Source organism: Euleptes europaea, chromosome 6 (assembly GCF_029931775.1).
Source record: "Euleptes europaea isolate rEulEur1 chromosome 6, rEulEur1.hap1, whole genome shotgun sequence".
Classification (NCBI taxonomy): Eukaryota; Metazoa; Chordata; class Lepidosauria; order Squamata; family Sphaerodactylidae; genus Euleptes; species Euleptes europaea.
In genome coordinates, this window is record NC_079317.1 from 41749242 (window position 1) to 41772451 (window position 23210).

At 38.0% G+C, this 23210-nt stretch overlaps 1 protein-coding gene across 1 annotated transcript in view; it reads right to left on the minus strand.

The window, feature by feature from the left end:
- Positions 1-15531: 15531 nt before the first annotated feature.
- SCFD1 (sec1 family domain containing 1) overlaps positions 15532-23210 on the minus strand; it is a 59228-nt gene continuing 51549 nt past the window's right edge. The window contains exons 21-25 of the mRNA XM_056850689.1: positions 22899-22951; positions 19342-19375; positions 17887-17952; positions 16535-16603; positions 15532-15752 (exon numbers count right to left, since the gene is read on the minus strand). Coding sequence (XP_056706667.1) covers positions 15729-15752; positions 16535-16603; positions 17887-17952; positions 19342-19375; positions 22899-22951 — 246 coding nt within the window. The 3' untranslated portion in view covers positions 15532-15728. The remainder of the gene's footprint in view (positions 15753-16534; positions 16604-17886; positions 17953-19341; positions 19376-22898; positions 22952-23210) is intronic.

The window sequence follows — 23210 nt, forward strand, 5'->3', positions numbered from 1 at the left end:
TACAAATACTCCCTAATTTGTCTGCAAGAGACTCATATAGCAACAAAACACAAAATTACCTGGATAGGCAAATGCTTGGACAAGCATTTGTTGCATCGGCTAAAACAAAAACAAAGGGAGTTGTGATATATGCTCATTCTAGCCTTAGTCCTGAACTACTGTACAAAGACAATGAAGGCAGAATTGTAATTATCAAGACCAAAATATTGGGGCAAAAGACGATTGTAGTAGGAATATATGCACCTAACGAAGGAAAAGCTAAATTTTATGGACAACTACATGAACTGATTTCTCAGTATGCAAAGGATCAGATTCTTTTGATGGGCGATTTCAATGGTGTTACTCTCCCAATTTTGGATAAAAAATCAAAAGCAAAAGACGAAAACGAAGGATGTTTACCTAAAACTTTCTTCACCATGGCTTCAGAATTGGAAATACAAGACATCTGGAGAACAATGAATACAACGGCTAAAGAATATACTTTTTATTCAGCGAGACACGACTCACACTCCAGAATAGACATGATATGGGCTAGTAAATCTATTTTCACGCAACTACGTAAAATCCAAATTGTACCAAGAACTTTTTCTGATCATAATCCAGTTACATTTGAATGGAACAATAAACAAGCATTTAGATGGCGACTAAATGATAAACTTTTAAAGGATAACAAGATTCAAAAAGAACTACAGGACTTAATTAAAGATTTCTTTGAAATTAACCTTAATGGGGAAACTTCGCTGAATACAGTTTGGGATGCATTTAAAGCTGTTCTAAGAGGATTTATGATACAGAAACACACGGCCTGGAAGAAAACTCAACTACAATTTACCAATAATATACTTTGGGAGCTACAAAATTTGGAGCAAAAACTGGTTATGGCCTTACATGAAGAAGAGAAAAATGACATACAAATGAAGATTTCTGTATCTAAACACCAACTAAATTTGATAATAATGGAGGAAATGAACAAAAATTTAAAATCCGCTAAACAAAAATACTTTGAACATGCTAATAAACCTGGAAAATTTTTGGCGATCCAACTGAAAGACTCATTTCAAAAGAAGATTATAACAAAAATTCAATCCGCTAAAGGACCAGTTTATACAACTACGGATATACAAAAAGAATTTGTTTCATTCTATACTAAGTTATATCAGAAAGAAAATATCTCAAAAAAGAAAATAGACAAGTTTTTAAATTCAATACAGATGAATGTCCTTTCAAAGCCCCAACAAGAATGGATAGATGCACCAATTACAAAGGATGAAATACAAGAAGCAATAATGAAACAAAAAACGGACAAGACACCAGGACCAGATGGAATTACTGCACTATTTTATAAAACATTTAGTGACAATTTAGTGAACTTTTTTGTATTACTTTGTAATACAATTTTGGATAAGGGAGCATCCCCAGAGACTTGGTCACATGCATTTATATCGTTGATACCTAAGGAAGGAAGAGATCCAGAAAAAACTTCAAATTATAGACCTATCTCGCTGTTAAATGTGGATTATAAGATTTATGCTTCGGTCTTATCGAATAGGATAAAGCATTTTATTAAGGACCTTGTACATGAAGACCAAGCAGGTTTTGTTCCAGGAAGGCAAATTAAAGATAATATAAGAGTTTTATTAGATTCATTGGAATATTATGACCAGAATATTCAACAAACGGCGGCCTTTGTATTTTTGGATGCAGAGAAAGCCTTTGATATGGTCTCATGGGACTTTATGAAAAAGATATTGGAAAAATTAAATTTTGGAGACTTTCTTGAGAGGTATATCGGCCATATATACATCCCAACAGGCAAAAATTCTGGTGAATGAATCGATGTCCGACAATTGCGCAATCAAGAAAGGAACCAGACAAGGATGTCCTCTGTCTCCATTATTATTTTTGTTGGTGCTGGAATCACTATGCTGTAAGCTAAGGAGTATGGAGGACATTCGAGGATTAAAAATTAAAAAACATGAATTCAAATTGAGAGCATTCGCGGATGATCTTCTGTTAATCTTGGAGAATCCAACACAATCAATGAAGATACTGTTGGAAACTTTGGACGATTTTGGAAATGTATCGGGATTTAAAGTTAACCAAGAAAAAACAAAGACAATATTTAAGAATTTATCAGAAACAGAACAACAGGAATTTATATCATACACAGGTTGGGAGAAGGCTAATAAGATCAAATATTTGGGAATCTGGATCTCTGCAAAGAATAAAGACTTGATAACCAATAACTATGTTAAACTATGGGACAAAATAAAAACTGATATGATCATTTGGTCAAATAAAAAATTGTCACTTTTGGGACGTATCTCAACAATCCAAATGAACATTTTACCAAGGATGCTTTTCTTATTCCAAAATTTGCCTATAATATCACATGTTAAATACTTTGATACCTGGAGGAAAGACGTATCAAATTTCATCTGGCAAGGGAAAAAACCGAGGATTGCTTATAAACATCTGGTGGACTCTAAAGTTAGAGGAGGTTTAGCACTACCTAACTTTCAACTTTATGCTGAAGCGGCTGCTTTAGTATGGCTAAAGGACTGGATGAACTTATCCAATTCGCGTTTGTTAGATCTTGAAGGTTTTAACAATATAAGTGGATGGCATGGCTATTTATGGTATGGTAAAATTAAGATACAAGCATCATTTCGTAACCATATAATCAGGTCCTCCTTATTTCATATATGGATGAGATATAAACATATTCTTGAACCAGTAACACCAATGTGGATATCACCTCAAGAAATGTTGACATTACGCCCACTTAGATTGGACAAATTTATCACCTACCAAGAGTTAATTAACTGGGAAGGAAAGAAAAGCTCATTAAAAGACTTTCAGTTACTTAAAGACGATTTACAAGGCTTCAATATCATCAAATTAAATCAGTATTTACACAAGATATGAAGAATGGATTCTCTAAAGAAAAATCATCTTTTCACAGGATGCTATTAGATAATAATACTCAACTGATTTCTAAAATGTATAATCTTCTTTTAACAATTTATTGTGAGCAGGAAATAATCAAACCAACAATGATTAATTGGGCTCAAACTGTGGGACATGATATTGCCCTAAACAAATGGGAAAGACTATGGGCGAAAGACCTGAAAGGAATAAATGCGCAGTCAATTCGAGAAAATATTTATAAAATGATGTATAGATGGCATTTAACGCCTAAGAAGATTGCAAAGATCTACAAAGTGACATCCCCTAAATGTTGGAAATGTAATAAAGAAGTTGGTTCTTTTTATCATATGTGGTGGACTTGTGACAAAGCTAAGGATTTTTGGGATATGATTTATAACGAATTAAGACTAATAGTACAAAAAAACATACCAAAAACACCAGAAATGATGCTATTAAGTATGATACCTGATGATTTGTTAAAACACAGGACTTTTTTGATTTACGCGACTACAGCTGCAAGACTGCTTTATGCAGCAAAATGGAAAGGGGCAGACACTCCTGGGGAAAAAGACTGGACTATGAAAATGTTTGAACTGGTGGAAATGGCAAAACTTACAGCTATTTTAAATCAAAAAGACAATGTTCAATTTATGGGGGAATGGGAGGCGTGGATGAAATATTGTGAATATGAACTAGGACTGGAGAAAATGGAAGAATACCTTTTAATCTGATCTAGATGACATTGTTAACATAAAGAAACGTAATCAATTATATTGATAGTATAATGTGATTGAAACCTAATTGAGATATAAGAATAATTAAGATCAGACCATATCACGATGGGATAGAATACTTTATTAAGAGGCGGACGGAGGTGATGGGGAAGTCAATAAATTTTCCTTTATTTTTTATTTTTATTTAGTACTTAAACAATTATAACAACATTACCTATGATTTAGTTTTTAATACTACGTATATTGTTGTTTGTTAACATGGAAAATTTATATTATAAAAACCAATAAAAAAATTTCAAAAGAAAAAAAGAAAACATACGGTAGCTTTATCCTCCTTTAATCCCTGTTTCAGCCAGGATTCAGCCTGGATTGAACGCATGCGTTTCGCCTAATGTGTGTTCGATCCTGGTTAAAACAGGGATTAAAGGAGGATAAAGCGACCATGCGTTTTCGCCCTTTGTTTCCTCCTCTTCATTTTGACTCTCTTTGATTACTCTGTGGGTTTGATTGCAAGCCAACATTACTATAGATGCAAGGATTTGCACATACAGAGCAAAACGGCCTCCTCCTTCCCATGGCAGCCTGAAATGCCCTCTGAAATCCTGTCCTGGAGAATCATAGAATCATAGAGTTGGAAGGGACCACCAGGGTCATCAAGTCCAACCCCCAAGCTTCCATTTCCCCCAGGAACAGGATTTCAGGGGCATTTCAGGCTGGTGTAGCAGGGGGGAGGTGGAAAAATCACACTCCATAAGCAGAAATCCATGTGCTTATTGAAACACCTAATACAGATCCAAGCCTGTGTGTCTGCTTCTACTCCTGGTCATGCTTACTCTGGGATCCAATTATTGGTCTCTTTCTCATTTTATACAATATGGCCGCTCCTCATTTTCAGCTATAATGCTTGGACTAACAGTGCAATTCTGTGCAGTTTCACTCAGATGTCCCACAGTATGAAATGGAGTTTACTGCTAGCAAAGTGTGGGTTTTACTGAACTAGAGATCTATTCTTACACCTTCATCCTTTCATTTGCTGTTTAGTTTTTTAATAGTGTCACCAGAATCTTGGGTATCCACCTAAACACAACAACAAGTTTTCTGATCTTTCCACATTAACCTTGTATTGTCAACATTATTTCACCCAAACAGTAACACACCAAAGTTAGGAGTAGAGGCACCATGGAGGAACTTTCATTGCCCCTGACCAATTGTTTACCTTTATGAAGATCCAGGTGACATTTTGGAAAATGATTTGTACAGAACTTGAAATGTATTAGTATGATGTGAGAGTTTGTTTTCAGCCCTTGACACTTGCAAAGTTCTTGCATCTTACCATTCATTTTCAATGACGGAAAGGCTAATTCCACCTCCTAACTTTTCCCTGATGCTCTAATCCCCAGAAACAAAATTTTACAGGGTTTAGTAGGTTGCAGTGAGATGGGGAAATGGGAAGTCTGTGACATTATAAGTCATGATATTTGGAAACAGCCAATAGTCCTAAACTAGAGCATTACCAAGACCAGACTGCACTAAGAGAAGAACTGGAAGAAGATCATCAAGATGATATAAACAATAATTTTGAACGAAAAACTTTCTTGCATTTTAATCAAATGGCACATGCCACTAAGAAAGCATTTTGGAAGAAAACTGCCCGCCCCCCACAACTGATACTCTCAGTTTTCACCAATGCTTTTAAAATGGGAGTAAAAATGTGTACATTTTTGAAAAGGTGTGAAAAATATTAGCAAAATAATGACAAGAGAAATATTTATTTCTGGGAAATTTTGTCATTAGAGATAAAATGGTCATTATTTCTTCAAATCTAGATGAAAGAATTACTTTCATTCCTTGGAACTGTTTTAACTCTCCAAAGCAGAGAGTTTATTAGAAACAGGAGAACAAAATGTAAGCCATTCTGGAGCCAAAGGATGGTCTCTCTGGGCACTGGATTAATTTCTATGTCTGGCATTTCATCCTAAGAAACTTTGGACACCAAATACGTCTGTCAGTTTTGAAAGTCTGTTGGCTTGTTTCTTTCATCCATCACCAATGTGTGGCTGATTCCTCAACTCTTCTCAAGCAGCATTACAAGGTTACGATCTTCTTACAGGATTTAGTGTTGAATGGGCTGTAAAAACAGGCAGATTTGGCAAAAAGGTTGGCAAAGGAACTAGTGAACGCTGGCACCTGAAATTCACATGGCAGCCACATGGGGATGACCGCATAAGGAGACTATGCCAGGATCAAAGCTGAAAAATTACAAATGATACCTAGAGGAGTAGAAAAGAAGTAGAGGACACCAAATCTGTAAACACCACATTTCTTATAATATGGCAATTGTAGAAGTACATCAGCATTTGGAAAAACTTTTTAGTTTTATAACCACAGAAATATCTACAAAAAAAAAGACCTTTCCACAAACCTCTGCACATTAACGAACCAAAATGAAAGGCAGATTTGTCCTCTCACAAACTAAGTCATATGAAAAAGAACAACATTTCATTTTTCTTATTTCAGTATATTTGAATATTGGTATCAATAAGTTGTCTACTACTGAATAATAAGGCAACAAAGCTAAGGTTGTATTGGTCCCCCCCCCGCATTAGATGGGAAAAGGTTCTTTGCAGCCTTTACAATTTTTTTTGTATCCAAGGGGCCTCAGAGGGTGTCACTTTTGTGATTTCCAGAAAGCCACCCCATGAAGATAAACCCCAGGCCAAGAACCAGCTGAACTACATCAGAAAACTTCAGATCAACTTCTGATAAAGTATTGCCCTTGGATTCAGAACCATGCTCAGCTGGGTTGTCTTCTTCTGGCTTCTAACCCTCTTAGCCTCTCCTACTTCTCTTGAAAACAGGAGCAGGAGTCAAGCAAGCTAGGGCCTGAACATGCTCTCTGAATGTGTACATCAAGTTTGAGCCCTGAAGACAGATACTGCACTACATTTAGGGTTGCCAGATCAAGATTAGGAAACTCCTGGAATTTTTGGAATGAAGCCTGGGGATGACAGGGACCTCAGTGGGATACAATGCCATAGAGTCCAGCCTCCAAAACATCCATTTTATCCAGGGGAACTGATCTCTGTAGTCTGGAGATGAACTGTAATTCTGGGGGATCCCCAGGTTCCACCTGGAGGCTGGCATCCCTAACTACATTTCATTTTCCGTATTCTTCTCCCTCTTATTTGTGCCTGCAGGCCTGAATTTTGAGGCAAAAATCCAAGGCCTTGGGGGTCCCCAAATGCAGACTTTTCCTAGCTTGCCTCTATTACTCCACTCCTCCCACCTCAGTCCATTCTTGAAACAGTTGTTTCCTAATTACCTGATATTAACCACCAGGCATTCTGGGAAGTACAGGTTCCAAATGTCAGGGGAAAGAGGAGGGAGAGTTAAAGAAAGGCAGCACTATGAGAATACTCTCTCCTCTTGACTACTTCCCAGTGCCATCATGTTTGCTTCTAATCCATAGGGTCAACAAACTGCTGGGTGGGGAAAGTTCTTTTCTGGGTCAGGGTTACCAACCCAAGCCACAGAGGAATTCAGCCACTGGGAAGTTCCCATGATATTCTAAGCCAGTGGACTATGAACTTTGCCAGCATCTCTTAAATTAGTCATATCTTGTGATGGGATGACAGCATAAGACCATTGTTTAGAACTGAAATTGCATTACCACCTTTCTGCCTGGGTAAAGGCACCCAAAGCAGTCTCAAAAGTAAAAAATCACATCAAATATAATTTAAACACATTGTTTAAAACTCCCAAACACAATTAAAGTGCCTATAAAAGCAGTGGCATGTAAATCAGCAGCAAATCAAACAAGGGAAAAAAAGGAAAATATGAAAAGCTCAATACAAAAAACTCAATAAATTTAAACAGAAAACAGCAAAACACACAACTGATAAAACTGGAAAACAATAAATGCAAATTATGTTACTGGACAACTGGCCCACTGTTGAACAGGGCAATGGAGGGTTGAGTTAAATTCAGCTCGGAGGTGGGGAATTTTGTCCTGAATGTTCATACCAAATATCATGGATACCTTTTTGTTTTAGAAACAAACTAACAAACAGAATGCCAAATTATTGAATCCAAGTGGTAGAGAAAGTCAGCATTTAAAAACCAACTCTTCTTCTTTTTCTTTCCTGCATTTAGGGCTCAATTAGAGAGGTAATAGGTTAAGTAAAAGTGCTGGGAAGTTGCATAGACTGAATTCCAATTTGCAGTGACCGCAGGAACCTGGCCTACTATACTACAAATCACACATTTCAATCTTTGCCCAGGTCAGTGCTGCTTTATCGGCGAAACCTTCAGAATGCTAAGGAGATGGATAGCTATATTTGTAAGCAACATCTGGACTTGTTACTAATTTAACACCACTCATTATTTTTAGTATGCACTGATGAGTCTTCTATCACACCTTTATAATGACAAAATTACATGTAGTGATAATTCCTCCTGACCTCCAACTTTCCATTAAAAAAAAAAAAAAAGCCACGGTTAGATTTTATTTAGTGGGGATATCTTGTTTATCAGCTGTCTATTTTTTCCCCTGTCCTGTTCTAAGATATTCAACTGGTGAGTTTCATCTTACCTTTTTTAAAAACTGCAAAATGAACAAATGTGATGACCTACAACATAAACCTGATTTGAGATAGATAATAATAATTTAGTACTCCCCAAACTCTTCTTCAAACATCTATTTCTTCAAGCAGTGCTTTCCAAAATGTCATTGCTGTCTTTCAGAATTGAATCCTTACTTAATTCTATTGTAAAGAGAGCTTTCCACATTGCTGAGTATTTTTGCAAAGCTTAACAGTGCTAAAATGAGCCTGAATAAACTATGTGCAAAACCACTTGACTCAGTATGATAAAGCAGCTGGAAATGTCATGAATACATTATTTCATCCTTCTGAAATATCTGCAGTGATCTTGTAATCCTAAAAAAACAATGACCAAACTTTTCAGAAACTGGAAACAGATGACTTGCCTTTAAAGGTTTCTTCAGGCCAAAACTATCTAGAATCTGCACTGCACAACTCCTGCACCAAGTTCACACCAGTTTTATCCTTTTCTTTTTTTTTTGCATTTTGCTTTCATTGCTCAATTATAAGGTGTTTGGAAGTGAGACTATATTTATATCTTAAATCAGGCATACCAAAAAAAAAAAAAATCCCTGACCATCAGCCATACATTTATGAGTATTTAAACTGCAGCCTCTTTTGAGTGCTTGCTGTTACTAGAAAGAACGCTTTGATAGGTGGACCAAGCTCCACCTTAGCAATCATTTCTTTTCAGAAATTTTAGGAATTTTTTATTTTTATGCTCTGTTCTTAGGGCCCTAAGAACAAAATATCAGTGCTGTACAGAAGACATCAGAAATTGCCTCCAGATGGCAGTTCACCTTTTTCTAATTTTTTTATCTGCCCTTTCTCCAAGGAATTCAACAATGGCATTACCGAGACTCTCTCATTTTGTTGTTACAATAACCCTGTGAAGATGTTTAGGCTCAGCCAAAAGTATCTTAGTAAGTTTCATGTTTGAGTAGGAATTTGAAACCAGGTCTCTCAAATCCTAAACTCTAACCAGTAGGAAACACTGGCCTTGACCTGGATTCAAACCACTACTCTGCTATGAATAGAATTGAATTACCTTAGCCCAGTCACTATTTCTCACCCTAACCTACTTCACCTGGTTAATGTGAGGATAAAATGGGGGGAAAGAGAACCTTGTAGGCATCCCTGAACTACTCTGGAAGAAAAGCCGGCTAAAAATATCAATATCAGCGATTGGTACCTAAGGTAAGGTAAAGGTCCCCTGTGCAAGCACCAGGTCATTCCTGACCCATGGGGTGACGTCACATCCCGATGTTTCCAAGGCAGACTTTGTTTGCGGGGTGGTTTGCCAGTGCCTTCCCCAGTCATCTTCCCTTTACCCCCAGCAAGCTGGGTACTAATTTGACCGACCTCAGAAGGATGGAAGGCTGAGTCAACCTTGAGCCAGCTACCTGAAACCGACTTCCATCGGGATCGAACTCAGGTTGTGAGCAGAGCTTTTGACTGCAGTACTGCAGCTTAACACTCTGTGGTTTTTCTGTATGGTTTTTCTGTAGATCACCAGAAACCAATACCAGGAATACTCAATGATAGCACAGGCAATGAAGCATAGATATAAGTAACATGGAAAGAGCCTTGAGCCAAGAGGAAAGGTGAGATTAAAATATTTTAATAAATAAATAATTAAAGGCTCACCATGTAGGATATTTCTCATGCAGAACAAGCAGTCACTATATGGAAGCCATATCTTCCTAAGTGGCCTTCAGTTGCAGGTCAAAGTAGTAAAATAAAATCCTGATTTTTTTTACTAGATTTGATAAATAGTGATTGCATGAACCATGTTCCAGAATTTTGTAAGATGAATTTCCCCCTCGATTAAACTACATTACAAAATGATCTGCTAGTATATATTTCAGAAGAAAAATTGAGACTGAGAAGGGCAGCCATGAAGGAGCTTGAAAAGATTCTTAGGATTTTGACCAAGATCAAGATAATTCATGCCATAGTATTTCCCATTACTGTGTATGGGTGTGAAAGTTGGACCATGAAGGAAGCCATGACCCTCAGTTTGCAAGACCTGAGCAAGGCTGTTAGCAATAAGATATTTTGGAGGTCATTAATTCATAGGGTCACCACAAGTCAGAAGGGACTTGACAGCTTTCAACACATAGTATGCGTTTCATCAAGGTTATGTTTTCATGACAGAAAAGTGTGTAAGGAGGGAAAACTGTTTACATTGTATAAAAATTGGTAAACACATCATCTTGGCATAATGATTATAGTATCCTGAAGAATAGGACTGAAAAATGAAAACCAGGCCATGTGGCTACTGTATACAGAAGGTGAAATCATGGTGCTTTCTACTCCAGCATAAATAGGGCTTTTTTTTTCAATGGGTAACAACCTGGTATGGTGAAAACCTATGCCCTGAAGGCTTACATTCAAATTTAGACAGGGGACATGGGATAAAAGTACATTTTCATAACTTCACCGAACAATTACCTCTCTAGATATAGAAATGTCTGCTCCTCCAATAAATAAAACCCTTGCTGTGCCTACATACACTCAATATATTCGTAAGAAATGAATAGACATGCCCGCTTAATATAGATTTTGTCTAGGAAAACCACCTTATTCAAATGGCATTTAACAAAGCATCTTTTCCTTCTAACATTATTTCAGTGTTCTTCCTTCCTTATTTCTCTTCTAACCCCACACATTAGGATGTGGATTACTTTCTTAGCTAGAAAACTGAAGCATCTAAATCCATGGTTTTCAAAACTTTGTGTCAGGGCCTAAAAGAGAGTTGTGACTCTCTCAAGCGGGTCGCAAGGCCAAGAGAGAAGAGATGGAACAGTGAAATGTGATAGGAGACAAATTTGGGTTTGCCTCTCCACAATGTGTACAACAACCAGGAAATACAGCCTGTTGCTCAGTAATGCTATAGTTTATAAATACTATGAAAAATAAAATATAATCTTGTTCAGTGTTAACCCTTGCAAAATTCTTGGAGTTATTTTGCCAGCGGGACCCAAAAAATAGAGCAAATTTAGAAAGTAGTGTCCAAAAGTTTGACAATCACTGATTTAAATATTGGTATTGTTACCTGTTTCGGGGCAGCTTCAAAATAACATGGAACTCAAACTGAAATAGCACCATTCAGATGATCCACAAATTTATTTTGGCAAAATAGAATATATTTTTGTAACCATTTCAGGAAAAATGTAACATTACAAAGCAGCTAGGTACTTACCCAAACTGAACGATGACAGCTCTCAACAAGGCTATGGGCTGGAGCTGTCCATCAGCACCACTCACTGGGTTGGGTTCATTGCAAAAATGTTGCTTGTGCTAGAGCTCTTGCACAAGTGAAAACAAAAGCAAAGGATAGCAGAAGCCACTTGTGGTAAGTCAAATTTAGTGTATCTCTACTTGCATTTCTGCTTGAGCAAAATATTGGGCAACCAATCCTAGGTTTCAGGAAGTAAACCTAGCACCTTCTTTATTTTCACAAAGGCTCCTCAAGACACAATATGGGAAGAGATTGTCCCACAAGATTTTGGCATGTGTATGTTGTTTATCTGAGCAAACTAGGATGGGAGTGGGAGTTGTTGAACCAGATCTTGCATAATCCCTTCCACAAGCACATCTTGGTGAAGTGGATTTCTTGTTCCATTTGCACATTGCTGGATCCAACCCACAGTCTCTATTGAAAATATGTAGTGGCACATGTACAACTGGGTAGATGATGTCTCTGTGATAATACAAATGGAGTACCAACCGCTTATCTGTGGGGATGGATTATGCAATTATTTTCTTAATTGTTCGGCATCAACCCATACAAATACCCTACTTCACCTTTAGTCCACAGTATGGTTCTTGAGTTACTGTAGCTCATGAATGGCTTGGGAAACCTGGACTCTCTCCAGCTGGCAGTTGAATCATTATCACCTGTGAGGGAAGGGGAGTTTGGGGAACCAGATCAAGACTACAGAAAATAATACTGGAATTTACTTTGTTTCACAAGTCCAAATTACATGAACTATGTATTAAGTAATGTCAATTTGTAAAGGAATAACTTCTCAATATCTATCTTTCCTTCTCAGCAATTTACAAATTACTGTTTAAATGGATTTTCTCCGAATTTTTGCAAAGGAGTGCGCATGTGAACCTACCTGTACACTCCAGTCATCTTTGGTGGCACCAAGACTTTGGAACTCACTCCTCAGAGATTTGTTTGTCTCACTCTACCAGTGTCTATCAGTGAAGAATTTTGTTTCATCTGGCATTTCCCCAATAACTGTTATTGGCGCTCCTTCTAGTGTTGTTTATATGCTTTAATAAATCATTTTATAATTTAATTGTAGTTAACATTTCTTAAATGTTTTAATGTTTCTTATGTTCACTGCCTTGTGGACCCTGATTGGGTAGAAAGGTGGCATTAAAATGTTCTAAATAAACACATAAATAAACCTATAAATAAAAAATGTGTGCTAGTGTTCCAACACTATAAAGATTCTTCAGGACAATTTTCAATTTTCCCAACACTGGCATACGTTACCCTCTTAAAAATCCAAACCATGTGGAAAATACACATCTATGAAGGACAAAATAAAAACTATAAGTTTATCGGATATTACTCTTCATTACAAATTCATGAGTTCCCCTCACCCTCACCCTGTGTCACTTACTCTATGATAGTGAGTGGTCAAGAGAGCTTGGTTCTTCAGGGTTCATGCTTGTAAGGAACCTCACCCCCTCTTGGGAAACCCTTCTTCCCCAAGGCTCCTCCTGAGACTTTGGGGTCTTCAGTACACTGCTACCACTCTAGGCACCCCCAATACTCCCCAAAATCCTCCGTACCTTGAGTCACCAGGAGAGATTTGTGTGCACATTAGCATGTTTGAATTGCTAGGTGAGTGGGCAAGGGTTCAGTGCCCACGCCTTGCAAAAAAAAAAGGCTTTTATTAACTAGCATACACCCTACAAAAATGACTAACAAGGATGAAGTGAGAGTGCATCAACTTACAAAGAGAGGTTACAGAACACAGAATGCTAAGAGCTAAATCCAAAAGAGAACAGCTACCTCGTCTATATTTAATATGTTAGCTTGACATTCTCCCCCCCACCAAAAAAAAAAAAGAATGGACATAGAGCAGCAGGAAACAAAGGATGCTTTCCAGCACAAACGTTTGTTCCTCCTTTTCTTAGTGCACTTTCTCCAAACAAATGGATTGTTTTAACCCTTTACCTCCCAGTTGGGAAGAGTTGGTGGGACGAATCCTTGCTAGGTGGGACAGGCTTTCCAAATCCCACCAAATCTGCATTACCCAATCTCACAATGTTTTACAACACCCATTTTTAGAACTCTAAGCAGGGGAAAGTAAAATTAATCCATTCTGGTGCCGTCCCTCCCACAGGTTAGGAAGCTTCCTCCAGTTCTCACACATTAATTTCCATAGATGCCTCTACTTTCCTGCCTGAATTTAAGGCAATTATGGTGGAGATCACACAGGAGTGCATATTTTCTTAAGGCAGCTATCTTCTAATTCATAACATTTTTTTTACTCCGAACATCTCAAGTTTAAAAATCAAAACTAATATCCTGCATTCTGTGCGTATGTGTGTTAAACTTGAGATGTTCGGAGTAAAAAAAATGAATCAATGTTCTCCAAAATGTTTTATCTTTGACAGCCCTGCTCAGGTCCTGCAAGTTGAGGTCTGTGGCTTCCTTTATTGAGTCAATCCATCTCTTGTTGGGTCTTCCTCTTTTCCTGCTGCCTTCAACTTTTCCTAGCATTACTGTCTTTTTCAGTGACTCTTGTCTTCTCATAATGTGACCAAAATACGATAGCCTCAGTTTAGTCATTCTAGCTTCTGGGGTCAGTTCAGGTTTGATTTGATTTATAATCCACTGGTGGTTTTTTTGGGCAGTCCACGGTATCCGTAACACTCTCCTCCAACACCACATTTCAAAGGAATCTACTTTCTTCCTATCAGCTTTCTTCAATGTCCAGCTTTCACACCCATATATAGTAACAGGGAATGTGATGGCATGAATTAACTTAATCTTGGTGGCCAGTGACATATCCCTAAACTTCAGAATCTTTTCTAGCTCCTTCATGGCTGCCCTTCCCAGTCTCAATCTCCTGATTTCTTGGCTGCAGTCTCCCTTTTGGTTGATGATGGAGCCAAGGAATACAAAAGTCTTCAACAATTTCAGTTTCCTCATTGACAACCTTAAAGTTCTGTAATTCATTCTACCCAGCCGTTTATAGTCAGCAATCACAAAACTTGAAGCACTGGAATTATGCACTGCTGGTGACTACTACTTCTATCGTAGGGCAGAGAGTTGCAATCTACCAGTTGCAATCTTTGAAGGTCACATACAACGCATATTACAATATGCAGTACACTATTATGCCTATTTCACCACCTGGGAAGATGAGGAATAACTAACAAGATTTAGATCACATTATAAAATGTACTTTTGGAAGCTTCTGAGACACTGCAATAATGATCTCATATCATATAGAGACACACTAGGTGGGCATAGGAAATCTCTCTCCATCTTCATTTTTTTGTAAAAACAAAAGTTTTCATATCACAGGCTAATGAGGATGTGAACTAAGAATGGAAAAGCTACATTGTCATTACAAGAGAAATACAAATGATTAACAGTAATGTATGCACAAACAACTGAGTGCCATCAATTAGATTAAAATTATTCTGCTAAAGTTTAGCAGTTTAGCAGCTAAACTAAAGGGGAATTATTTCACAGGAAGGCACTGGCTTAATTTAACTCATTAGAATATTTTTATCCTTCACACTTCCGAATCTACCATGGCAACTTACATTATATAGGTTAGATCCCAACTACAGCTGGTGGAGTGAGGACCACAAAGTGAGAGACTTTCCCGCCTCCCACTTATACTGTATCCCACAGATCACCAAAATGCTGCTCCTGGGGGGGGGGTATCAATGGAGGGTTAGCATGCAGAGGACAAAATGGGTGTTTGCAATGGGGGGGGGGGAATGCCACTCTCTCCTTCCCCAAAAGAAGTTCTATTACAGTGGTGGAATGGCAAAGTATGATCTGACTATATATTTCAATTTGATGTGTTGGTATGTGATTGGTCAGTTGCCGTATTAATACATTTGGTTTGATACATTTCTACATCAAATAAGAAACACTGGTATACATTACATATCCTATTTCATTATAATTCCAGATGAAATACCCTTCAAATTTTACCATTTAACTTCTAACAATCAAACACACGCAAGTCAAAGAAATATTACAGCAGGCAGAATCCAAGCACTGTGGGTTATTTTATTTTATTTGAAGTATGTAGTATGCTTTATACAAGTATAGAACATCCTGTCATAAAAATTATAAATTTAAGGAATCAACTGAAGTTTAAATATTATGCACAGGTTAAGATGTTAGCTGTTGCCATGATACTTTCTTCACACTTTGCCAAAATGACCGCTTGTGTCTGATCCCAGTCTATTTCAGTCCAAGTTGTGACAGCTAAATAGAAAGAAATAGGAAAAAATATTAGATTGATTATCTCCCAGTTTACAAAGGAAACTGGACTGTATTCCAAAACTGAGTTGGTTATGTTACTGAATGGAAACCAACACAGAAAAATGGTTTCTATCAAACAGAACGATTGTTAATAAAGCATATTTAGAGGATAATCTCTTATTTTACCCTTATGAAGTAAGAGGACAGAAGGATTCCCATAGGGTTTTAACAGAGTCCCGTTTTCTCCTCTTTTCTCCTGGCAAATACACTGACAGTGCAACAGTTCTTTCAAAGGGATGGGTGTCTACACTGAGATCTATCCGGTCCTAATATATACCTGAATAAGACCTTACTGGTATTTCTGGATATATTTGGGTACTCAGAGCAGTTCTCGGGATTCTCGGGCATACCGGTATCCAGGTCCCATGTAATTCTGATCGTATTCAGGCATATCCAGGAGCAGCATTTTAAGGATCCCAGGCCTGTTCCCCACCTCACCCCCAACAGGTTTCCCAGGCAGCAGAAAGGCAGCTCCCGGCTGGCACAACTCTCGTTCTGACTGGGGACAGAGGTGTGCAGACATTGCAAGCCAGGTACAGGGCTTGGTAAAACTGCATGTCTGGTTGACTCCTCCTCCTTCCTTTCCTCTTTTGTGTGTGTGTTCCATGTCAAACAACGCATGGTTCCATTAAAATGCATTTACTAAATACAAAATATTAGTTGAATAAAATCTATAGAAAGATGTTAAAACTAATTTTAAAAAACTTTAAGAATTATAGTATTACCTGTTTTAAAAACTGTGCAGCATTGAAGAGTTCACTGCAGCCGTATAGGACATGTTTACCTTGTTTGCCCTTTCATGAGACAAAGATTTCATCAGTATCAAGTTCAGACATTATATATTACAGCAACATGTTACTAAACAAAGCTCATTTAAAAAATCACAGTGCAAAATAAACACACCTTTATTGTTTTTAAATTTTATTTGACAATACGATAGTGCAGTAAAATGCTCAAATACAGCTTGTACCAAGGCATTGGGTAGGTGTAGGACTTCACTGGAGAAGTCATACACAATCTAAAATCTCTTGGACTGCTTTAGGAAAGAAGCTTAAAGGAGAAACAGTATCCATATAAAGGAAATAACAATTAAGGGTGAGCGAGGCTTGGGGAACAAGAATCAGTGGGCTGTATTTCTTGTGATACCAGTAGTGGATTATCCCCACCTTCTTTCCCAAGCAATCTTTGGTGATCCCCTAAAAGAGAGAAGCTAGGAGACCCTTGTGAGAAAAATGTCCCATGGCATCAGGTGCTGCAAGGAGGGGGAATCAGACAGAATTTCTCCCTCCTTTCCAATGGCAGAGGCATTGGTGAAGGACGTTCTTCACCAGGGAAACATTGGCTGGATTTTGCCCACTTTCCCCTCTTTACTGCAGCCCCCACTTCCATATTGGATTGTGTTCAGGAGGGTCCTCTGATATCCCTTTTAAGGAATCTTCGGACTGCTGGGCAAAAATTTGAGCACTATGTAGGATCCAATCTATGATTTATAAATAGGTCATATATAAATGCAATTCAGAAATAAAATTGTCTAATTTTGTTAGTCTGCACTATCTGACCTGCCAATGGGTAAGGATAAATGAAATCAGATAAACAAAAGTATGGTATAGACATGTAATTATTCTAATTTATCTACAGATCATTACTGTAATTTGGCAAAGGTGGCATACTGGCCATACTCCGGACCCTATGGAAGCATAACGGAATATCTTTGTGTGGGAAAGTGAAGAAGATAGATGACATTATATAAATCAGTTTTGTATCTCTTTTTAATTTGTGAAAATCATAATCCATTGTAATATCGTTACATGAATTACAATTGTCAAAAACAATAAATCAGTTTTGGCTAAGTTCAGGTTCACAAGTGCTCCTACTGCCCACAAATAGGCACACATTTCTCATTCCTTTAAATGGTGTGAGGCAGTTCTGTGCATACATTATACCCTTATTGAAATGAATAAGAAAGCACACTTGCATACCCAAGAAAGCCCACTGAACTTCTGGATGACAGGCAATGTCTCAGAGTGTGGAAAAAATGTCACTACATTTATTCAAAGAACAAAGTGAAGATGCATACCTTTGTGTAATCAATAAGGTTTTGATATTCAATGTAGTTGCCTCCTCCAACTACAAATACAATCGCCTATAACAGAATTTAAAAAAATCAATACGATGTAGCTATTATTGAAAGTTGACTTTACTATAGAAGCAGAATTCAATCAGAATAAAGTTTTGTTATGTTGATAAACTCCAAGGCACTAAAAGGCAAAAAAGAAGCAACCTATTGGTAATAGTAGCCCTTTCACAAATTCCAAGCATTTACAATGAATGTGGAGTGGAAAGAATAGTCTAGGACTGTGGTTCCCAATCTATACACATTAATCGGAACGCATGCATACAGCCTACATGCATAAAGCACACATGCACAGGGCTCTCCCTGCATGACTGGGAACACTGAAAAAGCAAGTTTCTTAGAAGTGCAAAGAAAATCATAAGGGCTTGCACCTCCATGCACATAGTCTCCATGCATACTTTTTATGTTCTATAAAGGGGTGCTGTACTCTCAGCTCTCTCTCTTCCTTCCTGGATGTATTTATTTTATATACCCTTTTAATGTCTATAAAAGGCTTCTGTCTCACAGGTTAAAAGCATCTTACTGATGCATGGTCACTGAGTGGACAAAAAGCACCTTGATAAATGTAAGTTGTAGGCAATGAGAAAATTATTCTGGCACATTTCTAAGGTAATAAAGTTTTCATTTTTGTTTCCCATATTTTATTTTTCTAGTCATTTTAAGAAAGAGTGCAAGAGAGTAAAGGGCAGAGTTACAACACCAAGAATAATATAATAATAAATTAATTAATTAAATACCAGTTATGAAGGTAGAAAGCCAGCAGGGGTCGGGGGGCTATCCAGTGTGTGACTATGAAGGTCAGGGTTTTAAATTAGAGTAGAGGTAGCCTGATGTGAAGTTTGACCAGCAGAGTCTCTTTCCCATTCTTCACCTGAGAGACCGAACCCTTGGCTATTAAATGCAGTTATTTAATTGTACGTGAGGGAATTTACCACAGCTAATTAGTGTCACTGCCTGCTGCAGTTATGATGGTGTTACAGTTTTTCTGGCTGGTACTGCCTGGGTTATGCTCTAAAAATGCCTTGCCCTCCCTACGACTTCACATGAGACTTGAGGGAAACTGGAGAAAGCCGTAGGTTTTATTCACATCTGATATAGGGGAGTAAGGTTATCCAGGGTGTTAAAAGTTTAAACAGCCAATTTTTACTTAATGACTGTCATAAAATCTCTGACTTATCACCAAAGGTGTTGAAAGGGATAATAGGATATGCTTATCCAGCCCTCTGAAGATGAAAGAAGCTTACATTTGTTAAATATCATTTAACAAAGATGTAGTCAGACAAATGACTTCAGATAACAGGTTTTTTGTTAGGAAATCAAGTATCACCAAATATATATTACAGTTAACACAAACAGTGAAGGCAATAGATTAGAAGAGTATGATGTTTGTTATCTTACCTCCTGAAATGGATTCTTGTTCCTTGGAATTGAACTATAATTTTAAAAAAGCAAAACCTTTAGATCACTGCTTTCAGAATTTCATAAACATCAAAAATACAGTCTACATCAATTATAGCAGGGATAGGATAATGTTTGAACCTGCATGAACAATGCAAAACCTATACTGAGTCATTCATTTGCCCCAGCAAAATTTATTATACAGCTAGTCAAAACACAGCAGTTTTCATGAAGCTATTTCATAAGTCACACCAAAGGCAGAACTAGAGTGTCAGGTTTCAGATCAGCTTTTGGGATCAGAACTGCTTCAGTGGTCCAGTAGACAAGGTTCATCTTGAGACTGAGAGGAAGAGAGTGACCCTGATGATTCTTCTATACTTGCATTTAATACCATCTATAACCTTCTGATCTCTCTTTGGTGGTTTAAAAACACAGGGCAATGTTGGAAAACAGTTCTGCTTTTAAGAAATGGAGCAGTCTAGAGAAGGCTGGAATAGTTAACTACTGCTCCATCTCATGGAGGGTTCAATCCTCTTCCCATTCTTTGTATGGACACTCTTTTTAAAAAAATAAAAATTATATTGGGACCAAAAGTACTGAAATAATGCCTATATCATACCACTTTCAACCATTCATTTTAAAAAAAACATCTCCAACATTAGTGGCTTCAGGGCAGAGAGAGCACATCACACTGATGCTAGCTCAGCATGGTCACCTATGTGCTAAATTAAAAGATACAGTGATGGCCACTGGCATAGATGCTTTTAAAAGGGGGTTGGATAGATTTATGGGGAATAGGTCTGTCATTGGCTATTAGCCATGATAATGAGACTGACAGGCTTCTCCTGTGATCAGGGCTCATGGTGGGGCCTCTTGGTTCAGAGGCAGAATGCTTCTGATCATCTGATGCTGGGAAACAGTCAGCAGGTGAGGGCTGTTATCTGTAGGCCCGGCTTGTGGCCTACCTCATGGCATCTCACTGGCCTCTGTTGGAAACAGGATGCTGGACTAGATGGATAACTGGCCTGATCCAGCATGGCTACTCTTACGTTTTTATGATATAATCCCCAACAGGAAACACTGAAAAATGATTTGAAAATGATTCCAGATTAACATTAAGATGACTTTATTGTTTCTTGTACAGAAATACAAATCTAACATAAAAGCAATTGGGATAGGTAACATCCCACATTTCAAGCTGATCAATGTGATCCCAGCTCAATGCGCTGAAAGTTTGCAAATATCAAGAGCACAGACACTACAATGTTAGCTATGCATTAGTTGTAATCATGTGTGCCACTGTGAGGAATGGAGAAAATCAGAAGTGGGGTATCATTGAGCATTTAAAGGTATTAGCAGAAATTATTTTTTCCCAAGGTCAATATGATTTTACAAGAACTAAAAGTTTCTATATTGAGAATACTTCCATTCATTCAATGGCTAGTACTCACAGAAGGGATTCTTCCACTACACAGCTTTCTAAAACTTTTAAAGCTTCAAACTACAAAAGGGACAACTGTTGTGTAAATAATATGAAGTCAATGTACTCATACCCCCAAATGATTCTTACAGCATATCTACCTGTTACATTTTTACGCTGCCCTTCCCCTAAGGAGCTCAAGGGCCCTCCCCTACATGGTTCTCTTCTCCTCAATTTTGCTCCAAGAAGCCTGTACATTATATATATATAAATTGACTGGCTCAGGATCATCCAGCGACCTACATGATCAAGTGGGTCTCCTAAGCCTTAATCTGACACCCAGCCTCTCAAATAATAATGTAATCAACTATAACAACCTCAATAAAATAAACATAAAAACATGTAAGCAGCCACCAAATCAGGGTCCCCAACCTTTTTGAGCCTGGAGACACTTTTGGAATTCAGATGCAGCATGGTGGGAATAGCCACAAAATGGCTGCTGCAGCTCACCTTCAGTCACAAAGTGAAAATTGGTGGAAGCTGATGCCAAAGCAATTAAAAAAAATTCACAGCCAATCAAATCCCCAATGACCAACCAGAAGCCTTGCTGGGCAAAAGCCCCACCTGGCCTGGCCCCCTTTCTAAAAACACTTGATGGATGTCAGGGAAGGTGTTAGTTGGTGCCATGGTGTCAACGGGCACCACACTGGGGACCCCTGCACTAAATATTTAATAGAAAGAAAACACTAATATAGAAAATAAGCTTGCAATTGAAGTTTTCTAGCTGTAGGTGTAAATTACCCTGAATGCATTTCTGGTGTTTTATTTATTTATTTGATTTATAGGCTGCCCTTTCCCGGCCGAATCCAGGCTCAGAACGGCTAACACCACTCTAATACATTAAAAAACTTTATATACTACATAGAATTAACCATAAAAACCCTGGCACCTTAACAGATTACATCATCAACACTCTAGCAGGAAAATAATTACATCACTGTAATAACAATAAACAGTGCAATAACACAACAGCACAACACATTACATTCAGGCGGAGAAAACAGGGGGAAGGAGGGAGAGGAAGAGGCCAGCTACATGGAATCCTGATGGAATATCATCGCTGTCCTCAACCATATGCCTGGTTTTCTCCTCAACATGGTATAACAGACTAAAATCCTGTGTGTTTGGGGGTTAAATATAAGCCCAGAAGCCTGGCTATATAATGGCTTTGTTTTCCCATTCATTTAAATAGGAGTCAATAATACTGTTCTTGTAATCACTTTATTTTTTACAAGTAAAACTGAAGATCACCTGAATGTATTTTTTTATTTAGAAAATGCATATGGTGCCTCTTCAGAGACCTGCTTGAGGTGGCTCACAAAGTAAACCCAACACATTAAATCGTAAAAATATGAGCACTTTGTAACAGATGGGCTGCTAGCGCAGATCATTCAGTACTAAGGTGATGCAATCCCTGTTCCCAGACCCCGGGCAACCACATTTTGGACCTAAGTTTCTGGACCATTTTCCAAGGCAGGTCCACACAAAACACATTACCATAGTCTAACCTGGATTCAAGCACAGCATGGATTACTATGATCCAACCACACTTTCAGGAATGGCCAGCTATAAAAAAAAGGCCACAAGCTACATAGATCTGAGAATCCAACCACAGGCCAGCATCCAGCAGCACTGCTAAGCAACAAACCTGCTCCTGCTCCTTCCGGTACAACACAACCCCCTTCTAGAACAGGGTGACTCCTTAGTTCTCATGCAGCTTTGTTACTGACCAACAGCAATCCCATATGGACTGACATTCAATTTATTGACCTCCATCCATCCCACTACCTTCTCCAAACACCTGTTCAGGACTTCTACAGGCCCACCCGATTAAGCTGTTAAGGACCAACAGAGCTGGATATCATTTGCATATTGGCGGCACCCCACTCCAGATCTTTGGATATCTTCCTCAGAGTTTCCATGTAGATTTTAAAATATGGTGGCACATATCTGGTAAAAAGTTAGGATATTGGGGGTACAATATCTGAGGTACCAGGCAAATCCACTGGTGAAGCAGAAGTTACAAAGATTTCAAGCCACATGTTTTGTTTTTAATATATAGAGAGAGTAAATTCACCTGTCATTGCCTCGTAGCATCTTAGGGTCAAAATACCTGTATTCATCTGTCTCCTATTTAGGGAAATAAACATTTGTACAACCTTTACTATCTTAAGTCCAAACAGTTTGACAAGTAGCTTAATCAATCCCTTTACCAAACTATATTTTTAGGTTACCTTGTATTACACAATGAGTTCTCCTCACAGTATTTCCATAAAGATAACATTTCACTGAAATAGTTCTGTATGAGTATTCATTCTCTTATAGCACTGAAATAGCTATGATAGGTGCCAATGGAGATTAAGTAGCTCATTTGACATTCACTGCTACC